Source organism: Lindgomyces ingoldianus (assembly GCF_010093535.1).
Source record: "Lindgomyces ingoldianus strain ATCC 200398 unplaced genomic scaffold BDR25scaffold_5, whole genome shotgun sequence".
Classification (NCBI taxonomy): domain Eukaryota; kingdom Fungi; phylum Ascomycota; class Dothideomycetes; order Pleosporales; family Lindgomycetaceae; genus Lindgomyces; species Lindgomyces ingoldianus.
In genome coordinates this window covers 95,590-114,467 of record NW_022985166.1, presented here as the reverse complement: position 1 = coordinate 114,467, position 18,878 = coordinate 95,590, and the positions used below count along the sequence as shown (strand labels likewise).

Below are 18,878 nucleotides of genomic sequence, written 5' to 3'. Positions count from 1 at the left end.
CAAGTAAGGTTATAGAGCTTTACAAAAGTCTAGTTTAATTACTATGTAAAGTATTATAGTAGGTATAAGACGTTGTGTAAGGAATAGAAAAGTTTAGAAGGAAATTAGCAATTAAATACTTAGCTTAAAAGTCTAAGCGCTTTAGGTATAAATTAAGCCTGTTCTAGGTTTAGTTAGTGTTAAAGTAGTTTGTGCTTAAGTTTATGTCTATATTGTGTTGTGTTTGTGTCAGACGTGCACTAATAATACTCTAGTACGCGTCTAATACAGTTATGTCTGGGATCCGGGGAGGATACCGTGACACTTTAAGGTTTGTAATCTACTGTCTAAGTAGTTAATCTAGGGAACAGCATGTACACTGCAGATGCAGGCTGACTGTTAACTAGATAAAGACAATAATCTGTTAGAGGCTTAATTACTCTCTTTTATAATTATGTCTGTTACTCTTGTACTTGTCAGCCTTAATCTTGTAGTATTTAATGGCTTCTTTAAAGGCTCTGACACCGCTTGTCAATAGCTTGTTTAGGTGCGTAGGCGTTTCGACGTTGGAGGCTGGTGAAAACTCAGCTATTAGCGGCATCTCTAGAGCTCTTGGTTTGGAGATCATTTGGATGGTCAACTTAGGATCCACTTGCGGCCAGATGCCGTGCGCTACACATCTCGATTGCAGCTGCATCATCCAGGCTCTGTAGTCGGTGTGGTCTCGAAGGACGACTGTCGCGTCTCGAGGAGGCTGGGTGGCCATTTTGTATCGATGGAGGCACTGAGACTCTTAATTGTCAGATTAAAGCACTGTTTCTAGGCTTCCTAAGATGAATAATGGGTTTAGATATGATGTATGGGATGATTAATTAATTGTATTAATTGTGTTGATTTATTAATCCTTTTTCTGCTCTACTCGTGTTGCTCGGCTTTTTGTTCTGCCGATCCGAGTCCCTCGCGCACTAGCCCTATGCGCGACCAGCTTGCAACATGCTGCAATTTGCTGCAACATACTGTTCGAGCTTATTGCTCGTACTATGTAGCAGCTTTCGTCAAACGTTCCTCCTGTCTTGACAGTAGGTGCGCATATCTGACAACTATAGGTATCTTCTTTGCACAGACATTAAAAAAGGATACTACAGTTAAAAAAAGTTTATAGTTTAGATAAAAAAGTGTTTAATTTTTACACTTTAGGTAATATATAGTAGAAAACTTATAGTAATAATTCTTAATAATATGTTAATTTATATAAATTATAAAATTACTAAAAATTTTAATTAAGTTAGCTATATTATGTGCTACTTACTACTCTACTTACTTAATTATAACCTAATAGAACTTACTTTTGCTGTTTTAAAGACTTAAATTAAAAGAAATTATATGTATATATAGTCTTAAGATTCTACTAGTAGATTTAGTAATTTTTTAAGAGCAGCGTTGCGCAAAAGCAGGTGTAATAGGTTTATAATAAAGTACTTTAAACACACTACTAGAGGCCTTTATATTAAGTAAAAAGTGCTTAATTAGGCACGTTACAACCTATGTAATAAAGTAGAGTTTAATTTAAATAATCTAGATAATAAGTAGTAAAAGAGCTATTATAGATCTTTATAGCAGCTAAATATACATATAATTAAGTATTTTCCGGGCCATCCGAGATGGAACGATTCATGAGGATCGTTACAAAGATAAGCCTTTTATATAAGCAACTATAGCCTTAACTTACCTAAAGTTAATTATAAGTGTAAGTGCAGATACTAACATGTTATAGTTAAATTTACAAAAGTTATAGATTTAGGCAGGAAAACTAAGTAGTAAGGGAATTACGTAATGCGCGCTAAGAGAAAACGCTGATTTATTGTCCTAACAAATCTAGGAGGGAGCTTAGACTATAATTCCCCCTCTAATAAGCTCACTGCTATCTATAAACAATGTATGTTAGAAAGTTAAGAATTCAACGTGCTCTACTTGTGCAGGGATAAATTCAAAACCACAGGGCTCCTGGGAAAGAGGTCACAGGAAGACAAGACAAGCTTCCTAGGGCCATGCTCATGTAGTCACTATCACCAACCATCATTCGGTATATTAGACTCACAGGAAATATTCCCGCGCAGCCAGCCTCGCAGTCTTACTGCACAAGCTTTAGCTAACCACTTTCTCGTATTTTTCCTTATATTGGGAAAGGCCTTTTGGTACTCGGATCTCCACAAATTCTCCACCTCATCTAAGCCCGAAGGTTATGCCGAAGAATTGAGGAATTCACCCTATAGACTCTTCGATACGTACAAATATACATACTCCTAACACCTAATGATGTCACTAAATACAATTTGGCCCAATGGAGATGAGCGAGATGAGTCACACGACCATAGAGTCTATAATGGACATCCATCCATCCATTCACACTGTGAAATCAAACCAACTTGATTAACAATACCAATTTGTGGGCATCGCTCTCAGAATGCCTCAGTCATACACCTACACTGCATCCCAAACCTTCAACACGCAAACCACCAACTCCAAGGCCCACGCCATCGCTTTTATCACTCTAACTAAAGGAAGGACCGAACGCGTAAAATCCCCACGAGTGTGAAGCACATTTACGCAGGCTAACAATCCTAGTCTTGTTCCAAAGCTAGGATCACTCGTCCGACAACTATGCACTACGCCTACGCTGACGAACCCGGAACACTAGAATACCGTTTGCTCGGGAAAAACAAACCCTCTGTCGATTCCTACTCCACTAACGAGCCTAATTTTGTGATGGTAGAGCGATATGCTTTAATCACCCCCTCCCTTCTCTATTTCCTTGTTCTCTCCTCTGATTGCCCCCCAGCTCCCCTCTTCCCCGTTTATGCCAGGAAGACCATAGCTCCTCGTCAAGCCCGCACTAATCCCCTTCCCAGCTACAAAACCGCGTCCGCATCCTACTTCCACCGAAGCTTGTCCCTTTTTCTCGGACAGGGAAGACTTTCGCTGAGGAGATTCTCGCAAAGCCAATATTTATGTTCGATGGGAGATTGGTGGATGGGTTAAATGGACGTAATTAGATGGCTGAGGGAACTTATGAGCTATTGGGAGTTGGTCGAGTAGCTGACAGGCTAGAAAGGAGTAGGAGGTTGAGCGGTGAGAGGGAGGGCTGACAAGGAGGGCGATATGGCCAGAAATAGTATGGCGAAGTGGATGAATGGGTGGCTGATGGGAACAAGGCTGGATGCATTGGATCTGTTCATTTTGGTTGGATTAGCATTGGAAAGCGGACTTAGTATGGACAGTTCGAGATATCTACCAGTTAACCATCCATATAAACCCTAAGCACTCTATTCAATTAACAAGCGTCCACCAACGCCCATGCATGCAGAGCAGATCTTATAGCGATCTTTTCGTGACTCCATATCCACTACGCCACAGCCATAGCGCGGAGCCACATTACTGCGTAGCACACTGGGGCCCGCCTTCTTCATCGTCGTCATCATCTTCCCACTCGGCGCCTGCGCGAGGATCGCCGCTGCCAGCGCCAAAGTCATCTATATTGGCATCGAACTCGAATTCCACTTCATCGGTTTCCTCGGGGCGGTGGGGGTCTGGTGTTGAAGGGGGAGGTAAGGCGTCTCGGAGCTTCTGAGCCACGACGTCACTCTTGATCCAACCGTCCTCAGGAAATTCGATCTCGACGAGGAGGTAGAGATCGCCTTTTGCGTCGGATTTTTTCATTGGCATGCCTTCGCCAGGGACTTTGAGCACGTCGCCTGGCCGCAGAATTTTGCCTTCGGGCTGCTTGACGTGGAGGTGGATTCCTCGTCCGTCTAAGTGCGTTAACACCACTCTGTTGAACCCAGTCAAAGCCTCCACGAGGCTGATATTCAGGTCTGCTTTCAAGTCGGCGCCTGCTCGATCGAAGACATCGTGGGGCGTCTCAACAAGCCCGAAGATTATGTCGCCGGGCTCCTGGTCTGGTAGTTGATCTGCTTCGCCAGGGAGCACGATGCGATCGCCTTGGCGTGCACCGCGGGGGATATAGAGTTCTAGGACGTTCTTGGCCTCCGTAACTTTCTTTCCTTTGCACTTTTTGCAACGCTCCTTGTCTTTGAAGAGGGAGCCGGAGCCAGAACATGTGCTGCAGACGACTGTTTCTTGGGTGACGAGGCCGGGGCCGACCTGCCGGAGGACCGTTTTTGCGCCTGGGGAATGTCAGAAATAGGCATTTATTTCGTAGGGGACAGAGGGAATATACCTCTTCCGTGGCAAACACTACAATCATGTGGTTTCGTGCCTTGTTTCCCACCACTCCCCTTGCACGTCTGACAAACAACATTCTTTGTACTCGAGAACTTGGTCGTCTTCCCTTTGTACAGTTCTTCCAACGTCACCTCGTACTCTTGCTCAACGTTCCGCCCCTTCCTGGGCACGTTTCTTGCTCCTGGGCCTCCAGGCCCGCCAGGCATTCCGCCCATGCCAGGCACACCGCCAAAATTCATACCGCCGAACATCTGAGCGAAGATATCGTCGATGTCAGGCTCACCACCCATTCCACCACCTCTGCTGGGGTCGAAGGCAGACATGCCATGCGTGTCGTACAGGTGGCGTTTGTCGTCATCGTAGAGGATTTCGTAGGCTTGCTTTGCGGCTTTGAAGCGGACTTCGGCTTCGACGCGCTCGCCTTCTGCTACTTTGTCGGGGTGGTGTGAGAGTGCCGCCTAGAGGAATGGTATCAGCACGGTGTTAAAAGGTGTTTGGATCTGCCGTTGGAGGAGGGACACCTTGTGATACGCCTTCTTGATCTCTGCTTTGCTGGCGCCGCTAGTGATGCCAAGGACCTCTGGCTCAATTAGAGAGAGAGCAGCGTAGTTGCAAGGACATCACACGCACCGTAGAGGTCAATCTCGTCGATATCGTTCACTTGAAGTCTACGTCAGCAAAGCTCTCAACAAGAAGCGGGGCTTACTCGCTCGTGCCTCCTTCAAAACAAGGGTCGTGTCGAAGCGGCTTGTATCGACACTCTGTTCAGAAATATCAACACGAAGGCAGAGATTCGTCAGCGACCAAAGAAGCAGGCCGTCGAGGCTGATTAGGTGGTCGAGGCAACAAACCTTCAAGTCTGGCGGCAATCACGAATTCGGAAAGCTCGGACCGACGGATTTTCCGAGCGGGCGGTGAAGGGCAGAAAAGTAGCATTCCGAGCCCCACCTGTCCCACCCTGCGATCAACAAGTCTCTTTTTCTCTTCATTGTTGTAATATGTCGTTTCCGCTCCCTCTCAGAGGTCAATTGAGACCCTACACGTGTAGATCGTGTCTTATCCGCCTGTCTAAGGGCTCAGGTCGCTCCTTCTCATCCAACAAACTCCCGCGTAGGCACATCACGCCAGACACGCCGGCACGAACCCGTTTCGCGCCGTCGCCAACAGGATACCTCCACCTCGGCTCCCTCCGCACTGCTCTCTTCAACTACCTCCTTGCAAAACACACCGGCGGCCAATTCTTGCTCCGAATCGAAGACACCGACCAGAAGCGTACTGTACCCGATGCTGAAGAGCGGCTGCTCAGAGACCTACGATGGGCCGGTTTGCAATGGGATGAAGGGCCCGAAGTCGGGGGTCCTTACGGCCCGTACAAGCAATCTGAAAGAAGCCAGTTATACAAAGATCACGCGCAGAAGCTACTCGATTTAGGCCACGGCTACCGCTGTTTCTGCACGCCAGAGCGCCTTCATCAGCTCGCCGAGTCACGACATGCCTTGGGACTCGCCACTGACTACGACCGCGCCTGTGCCGGTATCTCGCGAGAAGAGTCTGATGGCCGTGCTAGCCGCGGCGAGAAGCACGTTGTCCGGCTCCGCGTACCAGACGAATACTTGGAATACGACGACCTCGTCTATGGTACCTTCAAACCGCTCAAACAAGGCCCCCGCGCCGACCAAGCCTTCGAAGATCCCATCCTCTTGAAATCCGACGGTTTGCCAACCTACCATCTCGCCAACGTCGTCGACGACCACCACATGCATATCACCCACGTCATCCGGGGCTCGGAATGGATGCCGTCGACGCCGAAGCACATCGCCATGTATGCAGCATTTGGGTGGGAGCCGCCGGCATTCGCGCACGTGGGGTTGCTTGTCGATGAGCAGGGAAATAAACTCAGCAAGCGGAATTTCGACACCGACATCTCTGCCTTCAAGGAAATGGAGATTTTCCCAGAAGCCCTGACAAACTTCGCCGCGCTGCTTGGTTGGAGCCACAAAGCACACAGCGATGTCATGGACTTGCAAAATCTCGTCGAAACATTTATGCTCAAGTTCACCAAGGGGAACACCACCGTCACGTTCGGTAAACTGTATTTCCTACAGCGCAAACACGCTGCCCTCCGCGCTGAGGCCGCTGGCTCGGGCCTTGAGGAAATGGTCCAGGCTACTGTTCGCCTACTCCAAGCTCTGAATTCCCCGTACCAAGAATGGGAGCCTCTCCTCGCTAAGAGGAAGATAGGGGTGGAAGACTACATCCGCCAAATCATCCAATCCGACGCCTCCAACTATACTAACGCCAACGAATTCCTACGCCGCAATGCCTTCATGTTCAAACCCCTCCGCAACCCATCTTCTTTCACCGAGAGAGAGGGAATTCCTTCGGAATCAAAGCGTCTATCAGAAATACCCGAACCAGATTGGAATAAGAAAGCGATTAAGGAGAAAGTATGGCAGATTATTGAGGCTGGAGATGATAGCAGAAACCAACCGAAACAGGTGTTTTATTATTTGAGGACGGCGTTGACGGGCACGGAGGAGGGGATGCGGATCTATGATGTTATGGTGATTTTAGGGAGGAGGGAGTGTTTGAGGAGGCTAGGTGCTGAAGTAGGGGGGGAGCGTAGGTAGGGAGGGGAGGATTGGAGTGTTGGGTGGTGTGGTTGCAGGATAAGTGTATGGAGAAAGGGACAGGGACTTTTTTTAGAGGAGTTGTAGGAATATTGTTACATGCCAGATGCGGAATCGTGATGTAGCGAGAACTTGTAATAGGTCCCGCCAGCCATTGTATTATATCTATATATGATATGCGTCATGACCTGACCTAGCCTCCACAGTTCGGTCCTAAAATCACGGGCTCGATTCATGAGACGTGCCTGTCTTCACGTCTAGCAGGTGTTGCACCAGCTATGCCATCTAAACCCTGTTCGCCCTCCTCTCCTTCATCCCGCCTCGAATTCCAAGAGGGCCTACGCCTTGCCATGCATGTGAGTGAACTCTCTCCGCATCCACCCTCAGCTCTTCATCTCAACCTCCTGCTCCGCACCATTCAAACAAAACACCTTCTCCTTAACCTTCGCAGCTAGCAAACCCATTTCCTCCTCTCTACAGATCTTCTCGCTGGCCGCTCCCAACTTCGCCAACTGCCCCCTTTCCCTCCCCTCCATGCCAATACTTCCCCCAAACCCGCCTCCCCCCTTATAACCCTTTAAGCTTCGCTCCTCCTGCTTCATCTTGCGGGCTAGGTCTTGAATTTGCTTCGTACCATATTCGCGATTCGAAAACAGGGGCGAGGCGGACAGCGTACCGACCCAGTACTTGTTCCACAGAGCTTCGAGTATCTTTGTGTCAAGCGAGGATTTGTAGTGAGACACTTCAAGGGCGTAGTAGTGGTTTGCATGGGCGCCGAAGTCTTCAATCTTGCCGAGCGGGATCGTTTGGAAGCCATCCTCTCCCACCCCGCCACCACCTGCTTTAGAGCTCGCCGCCTTTTCCTTGTCCTTGACGTATTCTTCGGGAAATGTACGGAATGCACCGATCTCCACTTTGCCAGCGGAGACAGTGCGATCCGGGTCGATGACGACGGCAACAAACGGGTCTTGGTACATCTGCTGCGTTTTCTGGGTTGAGACGTCGATGCCGGATAACCAGCACCCATACCCAGGGTGTGAATGATACCAGCCAACGGCATTCTCGAGCTGTCCAGCCTCCCGTGCCCGCGACAGGAATTCCACCATGTACTCATTAGCCTCGTCTTGGGCGTTCACGCGCGTTTCGGTGCCTTCGACGGGGAGGCGGAACGAATCCGTCACGATGAACGTGTTGGCCTCGATTTTTCCAAGCATGAGGCCCATGACCTCGAGTGAGCCGCCTGAGCGTGCGTGCATGACCATTTTCAGTAATGCGACGGCGGAGACGCGCACACTGGTGAAGTGGTGAGGGTCACTACGCCATGGCCGGGCTTCGTTGATGGCTTTCTGGGAGGTGGTCGAGTAGGAGTAAAGAGCGTCCTTTGTAGGATCGACGAGCTTGATGGAGTTTTCGAGCTCTACGGAGGTTTAGTGGAGGGGATAGGGAGGGGAGAGTAAAAGGGAGGGGGAGCTTACCCCAAGCTTTCATTGCCGTCTCCATGGTCGGAGAGGTTGCGGGAGGTACCAATTGTTAGGGGTGTTTGTGGTTGCAGGTGAGGTGGGAGGAGCTTGAGGCGGGGCAAGAAATATGCTACGCAGTAAGCTCCCCGGCCAGGCTGCAATGAAGGCACTACCTGCAGGCAGCGCTACGAATTCACGGATAAGAGGGCCCATCCAAATTAGAGATTCCTATCCCATGCTAGCGAAAGTTCGCTGCAGAGAGTAGAAGGGATGTGAAATTGTACATACTACATGTCATCATATAACATAAAGCATGACTACAGTTCGGTTTATCTGTTAAACTTCTTGCTGGAATTGCGGAGCATGTCAACAGGATGCAGATTTCTGTCACTTCCCACGTCAGGTGTGAGGATGCAGCAGATTCAAAGCCAGCCTCGGTCCCCGCAAGACTGACCATCATCTCGGTCCATCCTGATAATACCCCTTCGAGATATTCTCATCATTCATCTTCTGCGCCTCCTGCTCCATCTTTTCCACCCACCTCCTCGTCAACTCCTCATTATCCATCCTCAGTTTATCTCGCTCCTGCTCCATCATATGTAGCTGTAGATTAATCGCCACCATCTCATCCTGCACACCCTCGACCAGCCTGCCTTTGCCCTTCAGCTCCTCGGCCCGGTCCTTGACCTTGCGATCTAGCTGCTCCCTCGTTTTCTCCAGCTGGCTGATGCGCCGTTTCTGTGCGGCGTCTGACGCCTTGAAAGCGTCGAGCTCGGCGGATATGGTGGAGAGCTTTGTTTCGAGCGCGGCTCGTATCCGCTGGGTTGAGGCTAATTCTGCGCGCAGTTGGGCAGTGCTGCTCGGCGATGTCACGTCCTGTGGTGCTGGAGAGCCTTTGTCCTTTGGCGTGCCCGGCCGTAGTGACTTAGTGGAGGTGCTCAGAGATGGAGCTGGAGGGGGAGCTAGGGCTTCTGCACGAGATCCTGCGGTTCGGTCGGCGAGCTTAGTGTCTGCATATCATTAATTTACAGCCTTTTCCGGTGTCTTCGGGGATGAGCTGGAAGGCATACATGCATTGATGTAGGCAGCATGCGCCTGCTCCCGCGCGTCACGTGCTTCCAACGCGGACAGATACTCGGCGAGTGGACTGTTCATGGCGGTATTTCAAGCGACGCAAATATCAAGGTGGAAATGGCCGAATCTCTGGGTATCATGTTGGGAATTATGTGCGAACGAGGCAAGAGGGAGAAGCCTAGGGGTGAATAGCGTGGGCAGGGCTGCCTCACGGAGGCTACTCAAGGGGCTGCCCGCGCCGAACAGAGTCCGTGCGGAAACCTTCAAAAGTCTGTCTCCAATAATTACTACTTTTCGCAATCTGTTAATTGCAGCTGTGGGCGTTCATCCGGTCGCTGGGCGCTTTCGGATAGCCAGCCATGCCCCCCTTCCACTTCTCCAGTACCTCCCGCGCCCTATTCCGTGTCTTTGTTGCGCCGAACCTCGCTGCCAGCTGTCGCACAGCTGTTTCTCCCACCCACAGCTTCTTTCCAGCACCCCACGCAGCACTCGCACTCCCCGGCTTACCACTCACCCCCATCCGCACGAAAGTCTTCAAAAAGGACACGCAGCGCCACGCCCTCTCCGATGCCTACACCCTCGACACCGCCATCAATAGCCCGACCATCAATCTCGTCGACCTCCGCGGCCAGTTCCACCGCCGCACCGCCTTAACTTCCGCTCTGGCATCACTCGACCGCAACCTCTACCACATCCTCCAAGTCTCCCCGGGCAAAGTCGACGCATGGGGCACGCCCGACCCGGAAAACCCGCCAACATGTAAAGTTATTTCCAAGATGGACCTACGGCAACAGCACAAAACGAAGCTGGACATCGGTCGGAAGCAGAAGCGCGGGGGAGGCGCAGGTCCCAGTATGAAGAACTTAGAGCTGAATTGGGCGATTGATGCGAACGACCTGCGACATCGGCTTGAGAAAATGAAGGGGTTCTTAAGGGAGGGCCGGAAGGTGGAGGTTTTATTGGGCCCGAAGAGGAGGGGGCGGGTTGCGACGGCGGTAGAGTGCAGGAGTGTGTTGGAGAAGGTGAGGGAGGCGGTCGAGGAGTCTAAGGGGGCAGTCGAGACAAAGGATCCGGATGGGAAGGTTGGGGGGGTAATGACGTTGGTTTTTGAGGGGAAGGTGGAGAAGGTGGAGAAGCGGAAGGGACAGGGCGAGTGAGGATGCGCTGGAGGCATGAGATATGGCTAAGCGGATCTGGATAGTTGGTCCCTTTGTGGTGCAGATATAGAACCGTACAATAAATTATACACACGCGAGAATACACAAGTATACGTGGTCACTAATACTTTCCCTGAACCACGACCTGGTAGCTCTGCTCGCCTTGCGCAGGCTGGTCTTCGCCTCTTTCCTCCGTGGCCTCTACGTCCTCGTCGAACTCCTCCATTTCATACACCAGCTCATCTTCGTCCTCTTTCTCTAGTTCTTCCGCGATCGGAAGATCCCGCTTCACCTGGAATCTATTCCAATTCTTGTGCAAATCCCATCGGTGCATGGCGAAGATATTGGACAGCGCATCCCTCTCAATCACAATTCTCCCTAACTCCAGCAAGTCTTTCACATCGACCTCGTCCCACGTTAGCGTGCGCCCATGCCTCCCACTCAACAACCCAGCAAGCCTAGGCCGTGGCCCCAAAGTGACTAATAGACTCCTGCCGGCCGCATTATCCCATCCATGTGCACGGAGCATCTCGGGGACATAGTCCATAGTCGTGCCTTTAGGGACATGCATAGCATTGTCCACAATCACCAACTCGCCCTTCTTGAAGCGGTACGACAGCGCGGTTCGCCACGCCAGATCATACACCCGCCGTGGCAGATCGGTCGAAAAATCGCGACGCTTAGGGCCGAAGGCGACGCCCCCGCCGCGCAACATGGGGCTCTTTTTATCGCCCAAACGAGCCCGCCCGGAACCCTTCTGTGGCCGGATTTTTCGCGCAGAACCATGGACTTCGGACCGCCATTTTGTCGACGCTGTCCCGCGGCGGTGGTTGTCGCCTTCGAAGATGACAGCTCGGTGAAGAATGTCGCGTCGAGTGGGCAGTCTGAGGTAGTTTGCCGGGTATTCTTGGAAGCGGAGGGGTTCGAGGGATGGAAAATGGTGGATTGTTGCGTGGACGGGGGCGGTGTCGTTGATGGGGAAGCGTGGGATGGCAGTGTCGATAGAGGCGGTGATGTCGGAAACTGACGCGAGGGATGAGGTTGAAGTCGTGATCGAGCGGGTGCAGATGGCTCGCCGGAATGGCGTCACTGCTATTGCGGAAGCCATGCCTGCGGGCGTGGTGTGGGGATCTAGTTGGTATTCAGACGTCGGCGGAGTTGGCGTAGTGAAGCTTCAAAAAAAATTGTCTTGGCACACCACGGCATTTTCACGGCTACGACCAGCCCACCTTCCATCCACACTCATGGCCATGGCATCTGTCAAGTCGTCGATACGTCCTTTCAACTCATGTATACGATGCATAAGACAGGCCGCGAACACTAACTCCCTTCTCAATGGCTCCTCTATCCGACTCTTTTCGAGTTCGACCGCGACCCGTGAAGAAGCCCAGGTGCAACCTCCAGCGCAACCCAACTCCATGGAAAAATGGGGACCACTTGATCCCAACCTGGTCGACAACAAACGCGACGAACGCCGACTACTCCGACGAGATGGAATCCAGCCCATCGGGTCTCGACGACGGCGCGCTGCCCTCCAAACCTCGGCTCTAATCCCATTTGATCAACTCCCCTACCAGTGCTTCCAGGAGGCCAGGAAAATATTGTTCGAGGACCGACAGGAGAAGCTTAAGCAGATCCAGAAGCAGAAGTCGAGGCTGCAAAACTTGGTGACGCAGGATCCGGCGGTGAGCGGTGGAGTCAAGGCAAAGGAGGCGAGGATTCGGAGCATGCGGAACCATTTGAACGAATTGATCATTCTGGCCGACATCAATGACCCCATGGTGAAGAAGAAGTTTGAGGACGGAGAAGGTATGCTTGAATTCAAACGTTACACATTGGCGCCACTGATTGCTTGCAGGGGACATGAACAAGTCCATCTACCGCTACCTGGCCGACCGAAAATGGCGACAGTACAAGCGCCTTATTCTGGAGCAGCGTATCAAGCAGCTGAATATTGTCCCGGATATTCTCCCAGCTCTGGACCCCATCGCGGACGTTGATCTGGCATTCGGCCGAAGGAAAATCGCTCCCGGAGAGTTTGTGGACTCGTGCATCAGCGAAAGTATACCGAGGCTGAAAGTCCAGACGTTCGAGCCCGGAGAGAAGCTAGTCACGGTCGTAGTCGTCGACGCAGACGTGCCGGTGCCGGAGAAGGATGGCTTCACCTACCGTTGCCACTTCATCGCGAACAACATTCCTATCTCAGCCACCCAAACTTCCATCGCGCTCAACAGCCTCGACCACCAACCCAAAGACGTAAAAGAGCCTACACCATTCCATATTTCCTCGCCTTGGCTACCACCGTGGGCTCACAAAGGCGCTCCATACCACCGTTTAGCTGTCTTCGTGCTCGAACAACTCGATGCCAGAGTTTTGGACGTTACCCAGGTCGGCAAGACGAAGAGGATGGATTTCATTTTGCGAAGCTTTATCGATAAGAACAAACTGAAACCCATCGGTGTAACTCTGTTCCGGACTAGATGGGATGAACACATGGCAGCAGTGATGCAGAGAGCCGGCTTTGGCGACCAGGTGAATATCGAATTTAAGAGGAAGAGAATCGAGCCGCTGCCGTACAAGAGGCGGACTGAGAGGATGCGGTAGTCTGCTATGAGTCTGGGAGTGAAGGAGAGCAGTGTACGATTTTTTAAGCAGCATGGCGAGATGTAAGCCCTAATGTATTATAGCTCGAATCATTTTCAAAGCTTTCTGAAGCGCGACCCGCTAGCTTTCGGCATGTAAAAGGTGAGGGGAGGTGTCAAGGGGTCGGTCGTCCTTTCCTTCTGCTTTTAAGAATTCAAGACTCCGAAGCGGGAGCACCACGCCCCATCCATGAATACCACCTCTCTTCTCTTTCGCTAGGCAGTCTAGCTTCCTCTCACTTTTATGCACCGAGATGGCGCCAGATAAGGTAGCCACAACGGATGGCCTTCTCCCATCTCAGCTTCAAATCGCTTTCGCCGTTGCCATTGTACGACGCAAGCCCGATACGATTACAGTGAAAGGTAATTCCTGAACTTTCTAGGGAATGACTACGGTTAATGTTGACACAAGAAAGACTATATGGTCCAGCTGCGACATCATCTGAGCCAAGGCAAACAGCGCATTACTTCTAGAGATAGCCATCGTCATTTCAACAGCGTTTCTTACTGGAAGGAGCAATTTGAGAGGGTCCAGCAGAGTTGTCAGCAACTCCAACAGCGCAATGTCCAGCTGGAGAGAGCAAACGACCATCTACAAAATCTTGCCATTCAACCCGAGGGCAAAGTTACTCCAACCGCCAAGCGCAAGAGGAGGGGGGGGAAACAGGCGCCATCGAAACGCGGAAGGCCTTCACTAACTGCCTCAGATCATCCGACCCTAGGACAGGAAGGTACCTTCTCTAATGACCTAGATCTGCTTGAAAGCGTGGGAGAGGGTAGGCGGACGTCGCGTTTCTGCTGCATCGCTAACGTTTTCAAGCGGGGAACACTCTCAGTCGCAGCCTCTACAATGTTCACAAGTTATGCAGACACCAGAATCCAGACTGTGAAGCCATTTGTTCAAATCTCGTTCAGACTTCTCGGGCCATCGGTGCAGTCATCACCACAGTTTCCACACAGCAAAACCAACTTACCCACACCAACAAGAGAATCCAAGCTCCCTTGGAGAAAGACAAATTGGAGCTCTCTTGCATCATTCGAGGATCGGCAAGAGCCTTTACGTCCATTCTCGTCGGCCTCGAGAAAATAGTGGAGAATACCTTTGGACATCGATTTTGCAATATCGTCATCTATGAAACTGTTAAGATGTTCAAGACGGTACTCGATAGCATGACAAGATCAGCACGCTCAACTGCTGCCACACGTTTGGCATCTGAGAGGAACAGAAGTAGTAGCCCTGCAAAGCCCCCCAGTTCTGGGAAAGAAGGCGTACAGTCTCGCAACCTCGCCCAGTTTCTTAATGCTATTGTAGCGTACCTTGATAAAAATAACCCAGTTCACCGCGAAATATTCGAAGGTTTCCTCTTTGTCCTCCTTGACCGAGTTAGTAGCTGCCTCCACTACTGTATGTTTGGGTATGATCGCACTTTCAGAGCTCATGAGGAGAACATATTGGATCCGGACACAATCCAGAAGAAACAAGAGGAAGATTTGGCAGCTCGGCTTGAAATACCATCACTAGTCATCATTTTCGAACGAGCCATCACGTTGGCGCCCAACTACCTGGATTCACGGCCTTCTTCGTCCTCCTCGAAATCCCAAAAGTCTAAGCTAGGCGGTATAGCACGATCTTTAACTTACACACCCGCCCGCAAGATACCTCTTAGTGTCCGTGCCAAAGAACGGCTTCAACGCACGCTTATCCAATGTATATGGTCCGAAAAGGATGACGATGAGCTTGCAGACGTGCTACGGATGCCTACACGGCTAGGGGGACTACCAGACGTACCCAAGCTTGGAGACCGCGATGTGACAGATTGGTTCAAGGGTGAAGTGTTCAGGTTGGTGGGATGGGATATCCTGACAAGGGAGCGCGTTGTTTGATGCGTATGTGGAGGAGGTAATATGTTGGACGTAATGTTCGCGGTGCAAGTGGAAGTATGGATGTTCAAACTGAAGGGCTTGGGGTGTATATGATAGAAATTGAGATACAACCATATATTGATGCCGATTAGATTACTTTGTAGCACAGGTGGCATGCAGATTGGGCATAGTGATTGGCCTGTCAGCTTTTATCGTCCATCTGTTATAACGTGGTCCACCATCGAACCCGCCAAATCATTGAACCCGACAAGATCTCTTAGCATTGCGAACACCACGTGCAAGACGCGATGTGTAAACAACGTAAAACTATACTAACTTAGCAAGAAGGCAGAATTATTCTTATGATCTAGTTCTACTGCTTACGCTAATTTAAACACATATAATAAGCTATAGTAGTGTAACAATTCTTATGAATCGTTCCATCTCTGGTCGCTCAGAACCTATCCAAAGGGTCCCTGTATTAGACCTAACGCTAACTTAACCTTGTCCCCTATAGTTACTTCTATTCCCCTAAGTATTTAGTTGCACCTCTCCCCTTAGCTAGCTTAGTAGTTTTCTAATATCCTTTTATATAAGGCCTATAGGTATTAATAGAATTCCTAGGTTATTAAGTCTCTACGCACTTCTATATGCCTCTAAGTAGATTTTTACTGCATTTAGACCTATTATCTTGCCTGCAATATTATATTATATTAAAAAACTTACTTTTACTAGTAATAGTTTTATTAATAATATTATAGTATTTATTTATTTAATAATGTTTAAGTTTAAAAAGTGTTTAATTTAGTTTAAGTTATAATTTTTACATACTATAATATTAAATTATTTAGTTACTATAAATAAAAATTTAAAAACTTTTTATTAACTAAAGCTTTTAAGTTTAAAACTTTTTATTTTTTATAATTAAAATTACTTTTAAAAAAGTTATAAAAAGTGTGCTAAAGTAAAAACTTAAAAACTACTAATAACTTCTTAAAATTAAAAATAACTACTAATACTTAACTTTTAACTACTTTTAGACTTTAGTATAAAGTTTATAATACACTTTAGCTATAGCTAAGATAAAATGCTTACTACTAAAGCTAAATAACTTCTAACTTTAATAGCTAAACTTTTTTTATAAAACTTAATGCTAAAAACTTACTAAATTTAAAGTTAAACTATAGTAATAACATACTTTACAGGCAAGTTGCTTACACACTTAAGTTACTTACTTTTACGAAGACTTTACTAAACTACTTTTTTTACACTAATATATTTCTAATAACACTACTTAAATGTGCTAAAAGAATATTAGATATAGCTTACACTCTAAGCATTTAAATAAAATATAAAACTTTTAAAGAAACATGCTATAGCTATATATAAAGTTTTTTAAAAAAAATAATAAATAACTATAGCACTAGACAACTTTTATAAGCTAATTTTATAGCTAACTTATAAAGGCTAAGTAATAATAAAAAGTAAGTAATTATTAAAACTATACTTAAGCTATATACATAAAAAAATTTTCTTTAGATAGTATTTATAGCTAATATAGCTAATTCTTTACACGCTAAGTATAATGTAGGCTATATTAGCATAAACTAGCTTAGTATGTTTAGAAAGTGTTATTTAAAGCTTAAAGTAATATTTAAGTGTAGTATAACTATAAAAAAGCTTTTTATAAAAAGTCTAAAGTAATTTAAAGTAAGTTTAGCCTTATAAAAAATATTAAAGCTAAGTATAGTATCTAGAATAATAATATATATAACTTTAGTAAAATAGGCTTTATTATAAGCTAAATATTTATTAATTATACTTATGCTTAAAAGTTTACTTTAAGCTTTAAATAATGTTTTATAAACATACTAGGCTAGTTTATACTAACATAGCTTAAATTATGCTTAGCATGTAAAGAATTAGCTATATTAGCTATAAATGCTATCTAAAAAGAAAATCCTTGCGCATATAGCTTAAGTATAGCCTTAATAATTACTTACTTTTTATTATTACTTAGCCTTTATAAGTTAGCTATAGAATTAGCTTATAAAAGTTATCTAGTGCTATAGTTATTTATTATCTTTTATAAAACTTTATATATAGCTGTAGCATGTTTCTTTAAGAGTTTTATATTTTATTTAAAAGCTTAAAGTGTAAGCTATATTTAATATTCTTTTAGTACATTTAAGCAGTGTTGTTAGAAATGCATTAGTGTAGAAAAAGTAGTTTAGTAGAGTCTTAGTAAAAGTAAGTAACTTAGGTGTGTAAGCAACTTACCTGTAAAGTATGTTATAGCTTTTAAAAACTAAGTTACTTAATTAAAAGCGTAAATTAAGTAGCTAACTAAATTAAAAACTATTAGTCTTAATTAACTTTTACTAACTACTAGATTACTTTTAATAATGCTTAAAATTACTTTTACTATACTAATAGTAAAAGACTTTTTAAGCACTTTTAGACACTTTTAAAGCTACTTTACTAAATACAAACTTAAAATTAAAAATCTTATAAATAGTAAAAAACTTATAACGTACCTAACAGGTTAGCCGGCTACACGGGTTAGCTAGCCACTTTTGCTAAGTTTGCTAAGCCCCTACTAAAACCACCTTATTCTCTCGCAAAACAGCCTACTTTAGCCCTATATAAAGTAATACAACACAAGATATTATTTAAAGTCTACTTTTACTACTTACTTACATGTACGCAAGTTATGCCTAGTCTAATTACACTACCTACATTGCCTTTAACTTAGCTTACTTTTTTTAGCGCACACTTATGTTTTTAGCTTTTTCCTATTACTACGCGCTCTAAACTTCTTTAAAGCAGTTAGACAAGCCTTATTCTTAACTATTAAGGTCTTTTCTGCTTAAATCTACTTTCTTTTATATAATCTATGTTACATAGCAGCTTTATTTGCTGCTTAAAGCTTTATAATTTTATAGCCTACTTTATTATGTTAATGCTTTAGATAACTATTATCTACTTTTTATTACTTTACTATATTACCTTTAGCTATTTTTGTCTCTCTAAAGCTGTAATAACTGCTCTAGTTAATATCTAGCCTATTATAAAGTCTAATTTATTAAAGTTATACTTGTCTTTATTCTAGATACTATACTTAGCTTTTATGTTAGCTACTAGGTAAAACTAGCCCTAGATAACCTCTAGATCTTTATAAAGCGCTCTTTTATAATTATACTTATAATTAAACTTTATTATAAACTTAAAGCAGTGCTTAACTTACATACTAGTCTAGTTTAAGCTAACCTAGCCTAGATTACACTCTGTAGGTAAAAAATTAGCTATATTAGCTATAGCTATAAGCCTAAAGGGAAATCTGTGTGTTATAAGCTTAAGTATATACTTAATAACTACTTTTTTTTAAGCTTAGTTAGATTTCTTAATTTAGGCTAGCATTCTGCTTATAAAGGCTGTCTAGCGCGTTAATTACTTAGTGTTATGTAAGAGACATTATAGATAGCTGCAGCGTGTTGTAAGAAGAGTTTTAAGTCTTATTTAAAAGCCTAAAGAGTAAGCTGTATCTAACGTTATTTAGAAGATTTAATCTAGTGTTGTTGTTAAGGCATTATGTAGATAGGTAGAGTTTAGTAGGGGCTTGGCAAAAGTGGCCGGCCAACCCGTTAGGTACGTTATTTATATAATAAAAAGCTTTTATTATAAATAAACTATAAGAACAAGGCTTTGCACTACTCTGCTAATACAACTAAAAGGTATGAATAATTAACTAACATTTAATTTTTAGGTGCAGAATAGTATATATACCTGTTGCACGTAAGCGCCATCTTAGCCTTACATTATCCCCCTTCT

The 18,878-nt window shown here is 46.1% G+C and overlaps 9 protein-coding genes across 9 annotated transcripts; 5 read left to right on the top strand and 4 right to left on the bottom strand.

The window, feature by feature from the left end:
- Nucleotides 1-479: 479 nt before the first annotated feature.
- BDR25DRAFT_350466 (uncharacterized protein) lies at nucleotides 480-3,297 on the top strand (the record flags this gene model as incomplete). Its single annotated transcript, XM_033694705.1, has 9 exons — nucleotides 480-646; nucleotides 684-778; nucleotides 1,979-2,264; nucleotides 2,332-2,389; nucleotides 2,453-2,569; nucleotides 2,605-3,005; nucleotides 3,054-3,066; nucleotides 3,130-3,161; nucleotides 3,192-3,297. 9 exons carry the CDS (start codon nucleotides 480-482, stop codon nucleotides 3,295-3,297), a joined length of 1,275 nt encoding a protein of 424 aa, XP_033551919.1.
- BDR25DRAFT_99821 (DnaJ-domain-containing protein) lies at nucleotides 3,260-5,063 on the bottom strand. Its single transcript, XM_033699365.1, has 5 exons — nucleotides 4,928-5,063; nucleotides 4,852-4,881; nucleotides 4,743-4,801; nucleotides 4,217-4,679; nucleotides 3,260-4,163 (listed from the first exon to the last, which is right to left on the bottom strand). Coding segments are annotated over exons 1-5 (1,305 nt in total). The 5' UTR covers nucleotides 4,929-5,063; the 3' UTR covers nucleotides 3,260-3,411.
- A 131-nt stretch (nucleotides 5,064-5,194) lies between these two features.
- BDR25DRAFT_253884 (glutamyl-tRNA synthetase) lies at nucleotides 5,195-6,984 on the top strand. The gene has a single exon (XM_033686266.1). The coding sequence runs from the start codon at nucleotides 5,220-5,222 to the stop codon at nucleotides 6,849-6,851; it is 1,632 nt and encodes a 543-aa protein (XP_033551917.1). The 5' UTR covers nucleotides 5,195-5,219; the 3' UTR covers nucleotides 6,852-6,984.
- On the bottom strand, nucleotides 6,975-8,404 carry BDR25DRAFT_278999 (Mov34-domain-containing protein). The gene is made up of 2 exons (XM_033687721.1): nucleotides 8,327-8,404; nucleotides 6,975-8,268 (listed from the first exon to the last, which is right to left on the bottom strand). The coding sequence occupies exons 1-2, from the start codon at nucleotides 8,349-8,351 to the stop codon at nucleotides 7,235-7,237; spliced, it is 1,059 nt and encodes a 352-aa protein (XP_033551916.1). The 5' UTR covers nucleotides 8,352-8,404; the 3' UTR covers nucleotides 6,975-7,234.
- A 219-nt stretch (nucleotides 8,405-8,623) lies between these two features.
- On the bottom strand, nucleotides 8,624-9,559 carry BDR25DRAFT_300940 (autophagy protein 16). The gene is made up of 2 exons (XM_033689476.1): nucleotides 9,382-9,559; nucleotides 8,624-9,321 (listed from the first exon to the last, which is right to left on the bottom strand). Exons 1-2 carry the CDS (start codon nucleotides 9,464-9,466, stop codon nucleotides 8,768-8,770), a joined length of 639 nt encoding a protein of 212 aa, XP_033551915.1. The 5' UTR covers nucleotides 9,467-9,559; the 3' UTR covers nucleotides 8,624-8,767.
- Nucleotides 9,560-9,675: 116 nt separating this feature from the next.
- BDR25DRAFT_300939 (uncharacterized protein) lies at nucleotides 9,676-10,643 on the top strand. The gene has a single exon (XM_033689475.1). The coding sequence runs from the start codon at nucleotides 9,745-9,747 to the stop codon at nucleotides 10,540-10,542; it is 798 nt and encodes a 265-aa protein (XP_033551914.1). The 5' UTR covers nucleotides 9,676-9,744; the 3' UTR covers nucleotides 10,543-10,643.
- On the bottom strand, nucleotides 10,626-11,705 carry BDR25DRAFT_300938 (ribosomal protein L4). Its single transcript, XM_033689474.1, has one exon. It carries the CDS (start codon nucleotides 11,648-11,650, stop codon nucleotides 10,664-10,666), a length of 987 nt encoding a protein of 328 aa, XP_033551913.1. The 5' UTR covers nucleotides 11,651-11,705; the 3' UTR covers nucleotides 10,626-10,663.
- An 87-nt stretch (nucleotides 11,706-11,792) lies between these two features.
- BDR25DRAFT_322443 (PEBP-like protein) lies at nucleotides 11,793-13,146 on the top strand (the record flags this gene model as incomplete). The annotated part of the gene is made up of 2 exons (XM_033692033.1): nucleotides 11,793-12,351; nucleotides 12,401-13,146. The coding sequence occupies 2 exons, from the start codon at nucleotides 11,793-11,795 to the stop codon at nucleotides 13,144-13,146; spliced, it is 1,305 nt and encodes a 434-aa protein (XP_033551912.1).
- A 292-nt stretch (nucleotides 13,147-13,438) lies between these two features.
- Nucleotides 13,439-15,068, top strand: BDR25DRAFT_212990 (uncharacterized protein; the record flags this gene model as incomplete). Its single annotated transcript, XM_033684737.1, has 3 exons — nucleotides 13,439-13,547; nucleotides 13,601-13,960; nucleotides 14,005-15,068. 3 exons carry the CDS (start codon nucleotides 13,439-13,441, stop codon nucleotides 15,066-15,068), a joined length of 1,533 nt encoding a protein of 510 aa, XP_033551911.1.
- Nucleotides 15,069-18,878: the final 3,810 nt, after the last annotated feature.